Source organism: Hippocampus comes, unplaced genomic scaffold (genome assembly GCF_001891065.2).
Source record: "Hippocampus comes isolate QL1 unplaced genomic scaffold, H_comes_QL1_v1.1 scaffold162, whole genome shotgun sequence".
NCBI lineage: Eukaryota > Metazoa > Chordata > Actinopteri > Syngnathiformes > Syngnathidae > Hippocampus > Hippocampus comes.
The window spans coordinates 62,289-75,384 of record NW_017806279.1 but is presented as its reverse complement, the minus strand read 5'-3'; the positions used below and the strand labels follow the sequence as shown (position 1 = coordinate 75,384).

General features: G+C 43.4%; 2 protein-coding genes across 4 annotated transcripts; both read left to right on the top strand.

The window, feature by feature from the left end:
• The first annotated feature begins 642 nt into the window (after positions 1 to 642).
• Positions 643 to 4,403, top strand: LOC109508097 (neoverrucotoxin subunit alpha-like). The gene is made up of 4 exons (XM_019857944.1): positions 643 to 706; positions 828 to 936; positions 1,013 to 2,482; positions 3,172 to 4,403. Exons 2-4 carry the CDS (start codon positions 849 to 851, stop codon positions 3,705 to 3,707), a joined length of 2,094 nt encoding a protein of 697 aa, XP_019713503.1. The 5' UTR covers positions 643 to 706; positions 828 to 848; the 3' UTR covers positions 3,708 to 4,403.
• A 795-nt stretch (positions 4,404 to 5,198) lies between these two features.
• Positions 5,199 to 10,363, top strand: dnai2b (dynein, axonemal, intermediate chain 2b). 3 transcript variants are annotated; one of them, XM_019857909.1, is made up of 12 exons: positions 5,200 to 5,484; positions 6,000 to 6,161; positions 6,246 to 6,367; positions 6,466 to 6,608; positions 6,688 to 6,801; positions 6,961 to 7,100; positions 7,169 to 7,291; positions 7,376 to 7,599; positions 7,916 to 8,051; positions 8,132 to 8,278; positions 9,434 to 9,664; positions 9,877 to 10,363. In XM_019857909.1, exons 1-12 carry the CDS (start codon positions 5,302 to 5,304, stop codon positions 10,114 to 10,116), a joined length of 1,965 nt encoding a protein of 654 aa, XP_019713468.1. In that variant the 5' UTR covers positions 5,200 to 5,301; the 3' UTR covers positions 10,117 to 10,363. The 3 variants fall into 3 exon arrangements, with proteins under 3 accessions (XP_019713467.1, XP_019713469.1, XP_019713468.1); XM_019857908.1 differs by having other exon boundaries at positions 5,199 to 5,484; positions 6,000 to 6,367; XM_019857910.1 differs by having other exon boundaries at positions 5,199 to 5,484; positions 6,000 to 6,367; positions 9,872 to 9,990.
• Positions 10,364 to 13,096: the final 2,733 nt, after the last annotated feature.

Genomic DNA, 13,096 nt, shown 5'->3' with positions numbered 1-13,096 from the left:
AGCATTGAAGTCACCCAGTAGAACGAGGGAGTGCCCAGAGCAGCCAAAAAACTCCAAGGACTCCCCAAAAAAAAGGGGGGGGGTACTCTGAGCTACTGCTCAGCGATTCGGAAGAAAAAAAAACCAAAACCAAAGCTGCAATGAGGCTACCCTCTCGTCCACTAGTGTGAACCCCAACGTACAGGCGCCGAGCTTTTACATGGGGGGGTCCAACCCCTCTCCTGGTTACCAGATCCCAAGCTGTGAGCTAAAAGCTTGTGTAGCCGCAGATCAAATTCTTATTTACATGGTAGCTATCGATAAATGCATTGTCCGTATATTCGTAACCGGCATTGCCAATGTTGTAAGAGAAGAAAGTCAAGAGTTTTGTCCGAAGAAAGGTCATCACACATGTCCAGCCGTGTGAGCTGAAAAACGAGATTCTGCTCGTTGATTGCATTTCTGACGGACCAAAATGTCAAACTGCAGTACAAGGCTTTTCTCCTTTTCTTCTTCCTTGCAGCTATCGACGGTTGCGTTCATTTAAAGTCATAAAATAATCAAATTATTGAAATGATGCGACCTGAGAAAATATGGAAAACATGCAAAATACCGGCGGATTTCGAATATAAATAGGACTGCGAACCTAACTGACGATCACACCCGACTAGGCTCTCCCTGGCTAGACGTCGAGAAGACCATCAAACAGCTCGGTTGCTCATCCCAGGTGAGTGATGATAACTAAGCAGTGGTACAAGTTGCGCGTTGCCTACATGCTGAATCCGATTGTCGGAAGTGTGACTTCACCGCTTCTGTTGTTTTGTTTTTTTTTCCCCCCCTCCTGTCAGCTACTCCCTATATCTGCAAACATGCCCGGCCCCATGAAAATTGCTGCTCTGGGTCAGCCCTTCACCTTGGGGATGCTGTATGATGCCCGCTCAGATGAACTCATCCCAGGTAGAACTTGAAGCACGGTTATCCTCAGTGTTATTCTGGTATTTATCGCACTCATATCCTGTGTCTGTTCCTGCAGGTTTCTCTCTGTGGGATCCATCGGTTCTAGATAAACACACCAGTGAAACGACTCAAAAAAGCAGTTCCTTTAAGATTTCAGCCTCGGACACCATTGAATCGAGGTCTTCTATGATGGATATCGAAGCTTCTCTGAATATGAGTTTCTTGGGGGGCTTGGTTGAAGTTGGAGGATCTGCCAAGTACCTGAATAATCAGAAGAAATTTAAGAACCAGAGCAGGGTCACTTTTCAGTACAAAGCGACCACCACCTTTAAGCAGCTGTCTCTTTCTACTCTCGAGCCACTAAACAGCAGCCAAAAACAAGTGATTGAGAACGGCAAGGCGACGCATTTGGTCACGGCTATCCTTTACGGGGCAAATGCATTCTTTGTCTTTGACAGTGAGAAGTTAGAGGCCAGCAGCGTTCAAGATATCCAGGGTAACATGCAAGCGGTGATCAAGAAGATTCCCACATTTAAAATTGAAGGAAGTGCGCAGATAAAGTTGAGCGAAGATGAGCAAAACTTGACCAACAAGTTCACCTGCACATTCTTTGGAGACCTCATCCTTGAGAAAAACCCCGCCACCTTCGTCCAAGCAGTGGAAACCTACTGCGAGCTTCCGACACTGTTGGGAGATCCGGAAAATAACGCTCCGCTGTTCGTCTGGCTGCATCCTCTGCAGGCGCTGTACAACAAATCTGCCATCCTGGTCAAGGAAGTCAGCGTCTCACTGTCGAGGGAAATTCAACAGGCTATGGAAGACCAAAACGAAGTGAAAATGAGATGTAACGATAGTCTGTTTAGCGGCGCGGCACAAAATTTCCCCCTGATTCGTAAAAACCTGAGCAGTTTCCAAAAACTTTGCTCTTTTTACAAAGCTTCTCTCAAATTGGCACTATCCACAAAGCTTCCTTCCATCCGCGATGGCAAAGAGGATGAGAGCGCATTGGCCAAAGTCTTTCACGATCGAGAATACTCTCCGTTCCAGAAAACCCGCCTTAACAACTGGTTGGAGAACAAAGAACGCATCATCAATGTCATCGACTCCTGCGTTAACATGATGCTCAAGGACACAAACGCTCGTGTCGTGCGCACTAAGACAGAATTGGATCGAGTGGTTCTCGCTCCGGGTATCACAAATGTTCTTTGCTACGTATTCACCGACTTGGACGCAAACGACTCCTTCATTGACAGCATGGCTGAGTACTTGGACACATCCAAGACCGGAAGAACGGATGAAGGATATCAAACCTTCTCAAATGAGGTCATCATCAAAATGAGAGAAACCGCCCAAGAGTTCATTAAATACGCCAAGCCTCTGAAGCGCAGCAGCAGTGTCAAGTTCCTTATCACTGCGATGCCTAATAACAAATACAAGGGAGCTTCCATCTACCATTACAAAAACGGCCTTCTGTTCAGTGACAAATTCACCGTGCCATCGGTCCCACCAGTGAGGGAGATCACAGACAGAAACGATTTAATCTGGCGTAAGTTCCTTCTTTTTTTGTGTGCTACTGTAAATTGAGAGGTTCGTAGGTTTTGAATGGATGGGAATGGGCAAAAAGGAGAGATGGACTTTGTTTGAACGCAGCTTTTATTTCTTTATTTTTTAACGTTTGAATGGCTGGCTCTACGTTAGGAATGGGAAAAAGGAGAGATGTACTTCGTTTGAACGCAGCTTTTATTTATTTATTTTTAAACGTCTGCTGCGCTACTCCCGAACGGACGAGACCACACCTTTTTCCGGCTACTCAAACTTCCTGGTTTCCTTCAGCCAATCAGATAATATCAACATAAACTTGTGTTAAGCAATTATTAAACTGAATATAATATAGGTGTGTTGTTCATCTTAATATGATGAGCCATCATTTAGTGAACAAATGAGCCTAAGCTCAACTTTATTGTTGCCAGCACGCATGGTGATCTCCGTGAACTGTCTTTACCGGAAACCTTGTCATATGCTATCAACTCTAAACCTACAGCGCCCCCTGTTGGCTATATGTATCACAATCACATATCAAGACAATAGGTAATCCGAACACAAAATATAACGCTCAAACATAAAATGACAAAAATTAACAATTTAACAAAAGCTTACACGACTGTTTACACCTCCGTGTCAAACTGCGCCGACTGTCGTGATCCCTAACGTGTTTGTGTTTTTTCTTTCCATCAGGTGCCGTGGAACTCAAACTGAACCCAAGTACCGTCCACAAAAATCTCACCCTGTCAGACGAAAACACCAAAGTGACATACAGCAGTAGCAGGTCGTATCCGGCTAACACGGATAGGTTTCTGGATTTTCAGCAAGTTCTATGCCAAGAGTCGCTAACGGGTCGTCATTATTGGGAGGTGGAGTGGAGGGGCCACATTTGTGCGGCGGTTGCATACGATGAAACTCCGAGGAAAAATGGCGAAGGCTCGCGCCTACCATTCACCGATATGTTCAGCTCTTGGGGAATTCATGCAAACAATGATTTTCAAGTCATCGTTAAAACCAGAGATATGAAAATTTGGTTATGCTTTGAGCCTACGAATGGCGTGCAAAGATTTGGGGTGTATCTTGACTCTCCCGGGTGCACTTTGTCCTTCTATCGTGTCTCCGGAAACAATTTGTCTCACATCTATACTTACAACAGGCCTTTTGAGGAGGAGGTCTACCCAGGTTTTGCCGTTTATTCCAAACAAGGCTATGCGGCCCTGACGTTTTAGCACGGCTAAGACCCATAAGCCCACGCCATATGAATCAGCTCTGCAACACTTTTGCACCATTATTTTAAACAGCGTTTCAAGGCAGTGGGCACCGCTTCATAATTCACATAATCACTCTCCTAATGATCGAGCTTCGCACATTAGTACCTCATTTGCTTAGAGGACACTCTTCACATGACGAAATAATACAACGATTTGAATGTTAACTTTGAGGCACTTCGGTAAAACATCCTTTCTAATTCAACAATAGACAAATGGAGATAATGGACAGTTTATTTGATTTGGTTGAAAGCGATTTGGTTAGTGTGTTGCTTATGGCTTTATTTCGGTTTGTTGTTAAAGTTCAGAAAACTCATGGAACGAATCAAAGTTTTTTATTTTGAGGAAAATGTTACCAATTTTTTTGGGCTGTTGTTGTTAGCCACGTATCGAAACCAGGTCTGCCTCTCCAAACACAATTCATCTCACAGAAAATCCATTCCCAATTGATGTAACAAGGGAATGTATTGACATCTGTGAATAGTCAATCACAGTCATTGGCCTGTTTTTTTTTTGGTTTTCTTTTCTTTTGCTTGTTCGTTTTGGTGTAGTGGCAACAGTTGCTTGATGATTGGCTTTCGGTGGCTTTGCAAAAATCATAGCATCTACTGTAAAAAAAAATGTGACTTTGAATAAACTTTTATTGTCACTGCAAAAGCTTCTTTCTCTGATCTGTTGGTCATCATTTTGTCTCCTTTGTGATTAAAATGAGAGTGGGAGTGGATAATGGAGAATGGCTCGGAAACAAACAAAAATCATATCACACTCCAGCTACTTGTGTTACCACTGAGGTTCACGCAAAACAACAACACACAAATAGTTCCGTTTAATTTGCTCCACACAGAACATTTCGGAAATGCTTCTCCTGCATCTTAGATGCATCCAATGTGTCAGATTACCCATTCATCATCTATCCGCGAACTGGATCTGATTTCAGCTGGGCTAGAGCTGGTGGCCGGTCAATCACAGGGCGCATATAAATAACTATACAAACTCATTTCCACGCCGGTGGACAACTTTGAACCTCTAATTAACCACAAAAGTATGAATGTTCATGGAAGGAAGTTGCAGTAAGCCTGCCAATAGCAGAAATCTGATCAAAACTGATGTCCATTGAGGAGAAAAGGAAAAAACCGCCCCCTCCCAAAAAAAATAATGATAAATATTTAGTATTTCCCTGAAAACAGGGTGAAAATTGAGGGGGGGGGGTTGTACATCAAAAACAAAAATAGACAAAAATATTCCAGAATTTTTTTTTCTTTAATTGAGAGCCGTCCACTGTATTTCGAAGAGGCCACTGGAACGTTGACCAAAAGGAAAAAAAACCTCATCATTTCCTCATTCCATTCATTGGCACCAACAAGAAGTCTGAAATATTTTCCGTCCGATTAGCTTTGAGAGTAACGTTAAATAAAGTTTGAATATCGTCTCTAAGAGACTGTACCTACTTCCGTGTTCGCGACGTTGCTAGGAGACGACAGCGCCATTGCTGCTCTGTTTTGTCCTCCCCCTTTTTTTGAGTTTCGCTGGGTGTTTTTCGGCAGGATTGAGCGCCATGGAGATTGTTCATGAGTACTCGAAACCTCGCAGGGATTTTGGCCGCCAATGTCTCTTCTCTGACCGTCCGGCGGAGCTTGTTGCGGACGTGCCTCCTGACCCGAACCTGGCGCTGCAGTTCATGCCGAGGGGGAGCAGCGGCCAGGCGCTTCAGTGTTCTCGGGACATGTCCGAGCATCAGGTGGTTTTCCAGCTTCATCATGTTTACCTTTGAACGCGTACTTACCGTGCTAAATACAGTTCCTTATTGAAGTACTTAATTTCAGTACTTTAATTGAGAAAGTGAAACTCATGCACGTTTTTTTTTTAATATCGTCGGTTTATTGTGAAAACTCACAACCTCACAAGGATATTGCGTAAATATTTTTGATCATAGAAATTAGGTAGGAATTCGATATCTGAAAAGTATTTCCCTGGGTTTAATGAATCTGTATAATGAGTAACTTATTTATTTGAAAATTGAAATGAGTTAGCTTTTTATATGATGTTGTAATTTATTGAGAAACACCTGTAACTAGGGTAGATTAGAACAAAATAAAAACAATACCATGAATGCAGAGTCACCACTGCCCACTTTCTTGATTAAAAAAAATATATATTTATCGATTTATTTTGAAATCATTGTTCAAATTCTTGGTCGAACGTCACTGAGCATGAACCACGTTTGTGTTGACACAAGTTTAATTATGTTTCCAGATAAACACAGAGAGGTTTGAATCAGAAAGCCGCGGAATAAACCACGTGGAAGGGGGCTGGCCCAAAGACGTTAACCCCCAAGAGGTGGAGCAAACCATTCGTTTCAGGAAGAAGGTCGAGAAGGATGAGAGTTACTTGAACAGCATCGCGCAACTCGGCGGCGTAAGACCCGCTGTTGTCCCACACTGCCTCGATTTAACCCTGAAATCATCCTGCACTCTATTATGTCATCTGTCTGGGGTCCAGGTTATAGAGCACTGCGTTGGACAGAACACCGCCGTTGACATCTACCAGAAGTACTTTGAGGATGAAGATCTACTCGACGAAATTCAGGATCCGCCATTCGCTAATACTATCTATGTTTTCCGGTATCTGGTGACAAAACTTATCCCGCAGGAGCTCTTGTACAGACTTTGAGATGTCAAACTTCCACTTGTCGATGTCACACTTTGGATTGTTTCAACAGAGATCCAAACCGGGTGAAGCGAACAGTTAGCTGTCTATCCTGGCACCCCGACGGAGGCAGGAAATTGGCCGCTGCCTACTCATGCCTGGACTTCCAGAAAGCTTCCGCAGACATGAGCCCCGATTCATACATCTGGGACCTCGGTAAGCGCGACAGACACAAAGACAGGCCAAGGGGCCAAAATATGACACAGTCCTGATTGGATATTTCTCTGTTTTCCAGAGAATCCCAACAAACCTGAGTTAACTCTGAAGCCGGCGTCTCCTCTTGTCTGTTTGGACTACAATCCAAAAGACTCGCACACTCTCGTCGGCGGGAGCTACAATGGCCAGATTGGTGGGTTTGTGTAAAAGATGGATTAATACTTCTCATAGTTATTGAAAAGTTAGCACAGTCCGGCTTCTCAGCAGTCCTGACCAGGATAAATTAAGCTATCCGTGCAACTGTCCATCGGACTTCTTGTGCTTATGTTCAGTAAGTCTTGGTGTGTTTTAGTGTTCTGGGACACCCGTAAAAGCGGTCAGTCCATGGATGTTTCCTCTCTGGAGCAGAGTCACAGGGATCCGGTCTACAAAACCATTTGGTTACAATCCAAGACCGGGACCGAAGCCTTCTCTGCATCCACCGATGGACAGGTCTGTTAATTTAAATCGACCTTCAGGGGCTGCTGTTTGACGAATCTGAACGCTGCGTTTGGTGCCAGGTTCTGTGGTGGGACGTCCGTCGGCTGAGCGAGCCCACGGAGCAGTTAATTTTGGACCTGGGTCGGGAAGGGAACCTGGACCGGGCTTTGGGAGCTATCTCTCTGGAGTTTGAAGCCACCATGGTGTGTTTTGTTCCAGCTATTCAACGCTGAATGAAAGTAAGCGTCTCTCAGTCCGTCCCTTAAAATGTCCTCTTGTCTCTCCAGCCAACCAAGTTCATGGTGGGGACCGAGCAGGGTGTCGTTGTGTCCTGTAACAGGAAGGCAAAGACTCCGGCCGAGAAGATCGTGGGTACCTACGAATGTCACCATGGACCTGTCTATGCCCTGCAAAGAAATCCCTTCTTCCCCAAAAACTTCCTCACTGTGGGTGACTGGAGGGCTCGAATTTGGTCCGAGGACATAAAGGACTCATCCATCATGTGGACAAAGTAGGCTCCCGGTTTATTTCCTCCAACAAGGATGTGAATTGTAATTCTGACTAGATTGTTTGAAAACAACTCAACCACATTTCCAAGAGCGTATCTTTTACATTTTTTTTTGCTTCTTCTATGTGTATTCTTGTGTAATTCTGACTAGATTGTTTGAAAACAACTCAACAACGGCTCTCTTACATTTTAGCGGCATTTTTGCTTCTTCTGTGTGTATTCTTGTACAAGATTCTGCCATTATTACGTATCCTCACTGCTTTTTCTTTTTTTTTTTTCTTGGCCATGTCCCATGTCGATATATCTTGACTTTGATCAGATACCAGATGTCATGCCTGACAGATGCCTGCTGGAGTCCTATTAGACCCTCCGTCTTTTTCACAGTGAAGATGGATGGCGTGCTGGACATCTGGGACGTCTTGTTTAAGCAGAACGACCCCACGCTGAGTGTAAAGGTAAAGTCATCCCTTCTGTGTGCGCCTCAAGCCAAACAGCATTTTTCTGTGAGCGGCTCAAACCAAGTGTTGTTTTTCAGGTGTGTGATGAAGCTCTGTTTAGCCTGCGGCTGCACGAGAACGGTCGCCTGGTGGCTTGCGGATCACAGCAGGGTGCGGCTACAATACTGGAGGTCTGCTCGGGACTGTCTAACCTCCAGAAGAATGAAAAGAGTCTTATGGCCGAGGTGAGACCCTCAAAGTCAAACATTTTCTTTGCAATAATACGTCGTCGGTAGTACCCTGACAAGTTTAAACACGGTGTTCTGATGAAGGTTGTATCTTATGGAATAAGAATCGAGAAGCTACCTGTTGCTCTGCGGACACTATATTGGTGATCTTTGAGTTAAACACACATGCTGACTTCCTCCACTTCAATTAGCAACAACCTAATTTGGCTGAGTTCAGAAGAGACTCAGATTGTAGTCATGATTGAGAACAGTGGTGCCCAACCACCGGGCCGCGGACCAGTACCAGTCCGTGGGTCATTTGGTATTGGGCCACACAGAAAGAATAAAAAACTTACATGACTTCCGTTTTATATATTTAAAATCTGCAAGATGTTTTATTTTGAAAAATGACCGGATTCTCTATTACATCCGTCTACAGTACATCACTCTTGACGCGCTTCTCGGTCAGGTGATAGGTTACCACTAAAATGAAACCCAGGAGCTAGCAAAATGAGTAAAAAAATAACCGTCTTTGGAAAGGGGAAAAGACCCAGCCAGGAGACAGAAGAGGAGCCTACGACTTTCAAGCAAAAGAAAGCTACATTTAATAGACAGTATCAGGAGTCTGACTTAAAATATGAATTTATCGCAACGGGAGATTACCACACACCAAGCCCACTCCGCATCATATGCGGCGATGGTGAGTCGTATTTTTCATGCACTTTGTATTTGCGGTGTATCTTATTTTGAAGGCATGTTTAAACATTACCATAGCGACCACAGAGTCTTGCGGCCAGCTAGGACGTTCCTCGTGTCATGATTCTTGTTTATTATTATGTTTCGAAAATACCACAGTTTTCATGCAGGTCACATCATATTATTTTGTTGTATTTTTCTGTCACATTAAAGGCCGGTCCCTGAAAATATTGTCTCACATTAAACCGGTCCGTGGCGGGGAAAAAAATGTTTGGAGACCGCTGATCTTGAATACAGAGCAAAAGTCGCCACTAGACTTGGATGATTTATTTAATGTATATGGTTGCTCACACGCTCCACATTCAAACCACCCATGATTGGCGATCCACACGTATCACCACAATTGTCCGGTGCCCTTCCTTGTTGAGATTCCAGAAGCTTAAGGAGCTTCCTTGTGTCAATTGTGTGCACGTGCAGATGTTAGAGCGCGAGGCGAAGCGCGAGAAGATCCTGGAGGCTCGTCAGAAGGAGCTGCGGCTGAAGGAAAGGAGTCGCTCCGAGCAGAGCCGAGAGGACGAGGCGGGACGAGACGCGGCCGAGCGAGAGGAGTCTCCCGAGCAAATGATCGCCAGAGCTGAACAAGACTTCTTCAGCATGGTGGAAGCTGAGAAGAGGAGGAGGAAGGAAAAAGAGGAAGAAAAAAAGCAGGTAAGGACTGATGGCCATCAATTCATCGTAAGCCATATTGTGGATTTATTCACAAAATCACACTTTACCAACACATCCTAAAGCAATGTTTGTGCTTCCTCCTCTTATTATAACACAACACCGAGGATCTTATTAAAATCTAATCTTAAACCATCTATTCTCACTTTCATTTATATGTATGTTTTTTCATCTGTCCCCTTATCTTAGATTAGCTTGTAGGCAGGAGGCGGACAACAAGAGTGCACCAGAAGAGCTCGGCTGGGTATGAAGCGCAGTTTGTCCTAAATCAGTCTAACCAATGGGACGCAGCGTCACCATCCATATTTTTTCTTTCGTGCCTGACCACACATCTCAATCAGCCAGCAGTCAATTTCCGTCATTGCAGTATCCGCAATTTTGAACACACATCATTGCTGTACAATTGCAGGAGTTGTGTTTCTGCCGTGCAGTGACAAGGCAGCAGAACCTTTTCTTGTAATGGGCTAGGAAAAAAAAAATCCCACTATTGCAGGCGGCATCAGAGGCACAAATCATCTCACCTGGGCAATTTCCTCATCCATTTGCGTCAAACGCTTTCTCTGGCATTTGAGTCAGAGAAGAAAGCACAATAGAAAAGTAAATGGTTCCATGTTCTTGTGAGAGCGAGTGCTGCTGATTGTAGAAGCTACGTCATCAGTATTGTTTGTCTAACAATTTTTTTTTGTTGTTTTTTTTGACAGTTCAGCCTTGACTCGACTCAATGACATTCTATTTGTGGTATTGTTCTTTATAACCTTGTACAACTTGGACAGGGTGGGCAAATTCCTGCGCTCAAGCGCCACAGATACCTTTATAGTTTTGTCCTTATTTGGGTTGTGTGTATGCCAGGAAACTTTGTGCTAGAATTGGGGTACACTTTTGAATAAGTCACCATGCAGTCATTCACAGGACACACGTGTAAAGATAAACAACCACCATGTTGGCCAGGTTCCAATTGCTTCCAGCAGATGGCGCTTTAGTTTAAACAAAAAAAAAGTATGGACTGCATTATGATTGATTTCACATATGATGAATCATTTAGGGGCAAAAGAAAACTAATATTGCAAAAAGACAGCACATTGGCCTGGTGGTTAGCATGTTTGGCTCGTAGTTCTGATGCACCATGCACACAAAGTATGTTCCAGGCCAACAATGTCCTCATAATAATTGTCTGTTTCCAAGTATGGACGACAAATCTTTTCAAAATGTATTGGTAGCCTGTCTGAATAAATGGACAAGTAATCGGACAGCCATTCGTGTCTTGTCCAGGTGTTCCTTGTTGTCTCGTTGGTCTGCGTCAGTTCATTGTTTCTGTTGCCGGCACACATCATATAGCCTTGGCCTGGGTGGTGAGCTGGAGAATGATTTAGTTCTTAGTGTTTCTCTGATTTTTGATTTGGTGGTCTTGGATCATGTTGTATTTTGATTGGTCCCAGTATCTGGTTTGCCTTTTTTTTCTCCTTCTTCTTTCTTCCCATCATCTGCTGCAATGTGATGCTGAGGAAACCTCATGACTGCTGTAAAAGGTGCCCCTCCAACCCCCCTCATCGCATCTATTATTCACAAAAGCATGCGAGAGCAGCTGTTTCCAGCCTCATTAGACGAAGATCACACCAAGACGTGTGAGACAATGGTCCATCTGATTGCGCTTTTTACGTACTTGCCGGGAAGATCAAGCAATTTGCAGTATTGCTCCAAGCACGACATCAAGAAGGAATAAATGATTAGAAACAAGAATATTTCTCATCGGGCTTGGAAAGCAAATAACTTGAGGAGACACTTTCCAAAAATCTGTCCCAGCGGATTTGAGCGTCCTATCGAACTGGCGATTCCCTTAACTGCCCTGGCCTGTCACTCACTTTGATTTGGCCACTAATTAAGAAAATTGCTCCAGAAGGGGCTTCTCGGTTCACATCCAGACCACACAAATCAATGAGGTTGTCTATTGAGGCTACACAGTAGTCAATATTTAAGAAATATCCTCTGATTTAAATACGGATGTGGGGTGCTTTTTTTTCCCCCACTTCCATTTAATGTGCGTCAAGTTGGATTCTGCTCATTGACGTCTTTATTGCATCTCAGCGTTGATTGTTGGTGCAGATTTGTGGCCTCATTTCTGCTGCTCCAGTACGCAACGGCCACATGCTTGTGAGTGAGATTCATTTCGAAAAGTGGATGAAGATGGAAAACTGGAAGTTGGACGGAGGTTTTGAGCATGAAGAAAAGAGGGAGAAAGGAACGACAGAACATCATCCTAAGGCTGCGTTTTCGTCTCCACAGAGAGTTGGTGCAAACTGAGGCAATTCTTTACACAGCTGAAAAAGAGTGTGATAATCCAATTAAATGAAAATGGAAACGCCAAATGATCCCCACCCCAGTTCCCTCGTATTCTTATAAATCCTCTCTAACACAGACGCAGCCACATACACAGTAAATGTTGCAGATATCATTAATAATGAGTGGGAATAATAACTTACTTAGTTCTGCAAATTTGAAATATTCTGTTGGGGGATAGGAATGATGTTGTGTGGAGGAATTATTATTATAATTATTATTATTATTTTCACATTTTCATTCATTGATATCTGTGTGTATATGGATTTAGAAGGTAATACAAAAATGTGGAAAAAGTCAAGCATTTTGATTACTTAATGGATGAGCTCTATGGAAAATATGCAAAACGGATCCTTTTCTATGCTATAATATTGTATTTTATAAAAGCATACGGTTATGACAAAGACTAATGTAAAGCTGTTTCCCCCCTTTTAGACGTACGGATAGACTGCACATGGAAACCCTATGCTCTTCAGTATGGGAATAAATGTAAACATTCTTCACAGAGGATAAAGGATATATGCCATTGAATGCTGCTCTATTAACTCTTTGACCGTTTGTGTCAAATATGCGTTGCTGAAAGGGTTATAACACCGCAACATTGATGCTCTTCGTAAATCCGTCTATGACCTTTCCTATTTTGTGTTGACATCAGGTTAGCAGACTTAAAGGCAAAATTAGGAGGTTATTTTGAATAATAAGTAATTCTCTTTATGTTTAGCTTGGCAGTAAACTCGAACTCGGAGTGAACTGAGTTCACTGCCAAGATGCAGTGCTTTTATTTTGTAAGTTTTTAGCAGCAGCTCACTCATATCTCAAGGCACCACTGTCTTTTTTTTAAATCTAATTCACTTATGCACAGGAATGAATGGTAGTTTTTTTTTTTTTTTAATAACTGTGTCTCAACTAATAAGATCCAGAGAGTTCTACAACAATGCGCGTGTTTAATTACCGGTAATATATCGCGAGATTAATACCTCTCTGCCAGTGTCACTTCTGCTCACGTAATGGACCTCATTAGCTTGTGCGGGAGTACCTAATAAAGTGTCCCATAGGTGATTAAGGGGAGCCCCCCCCCCC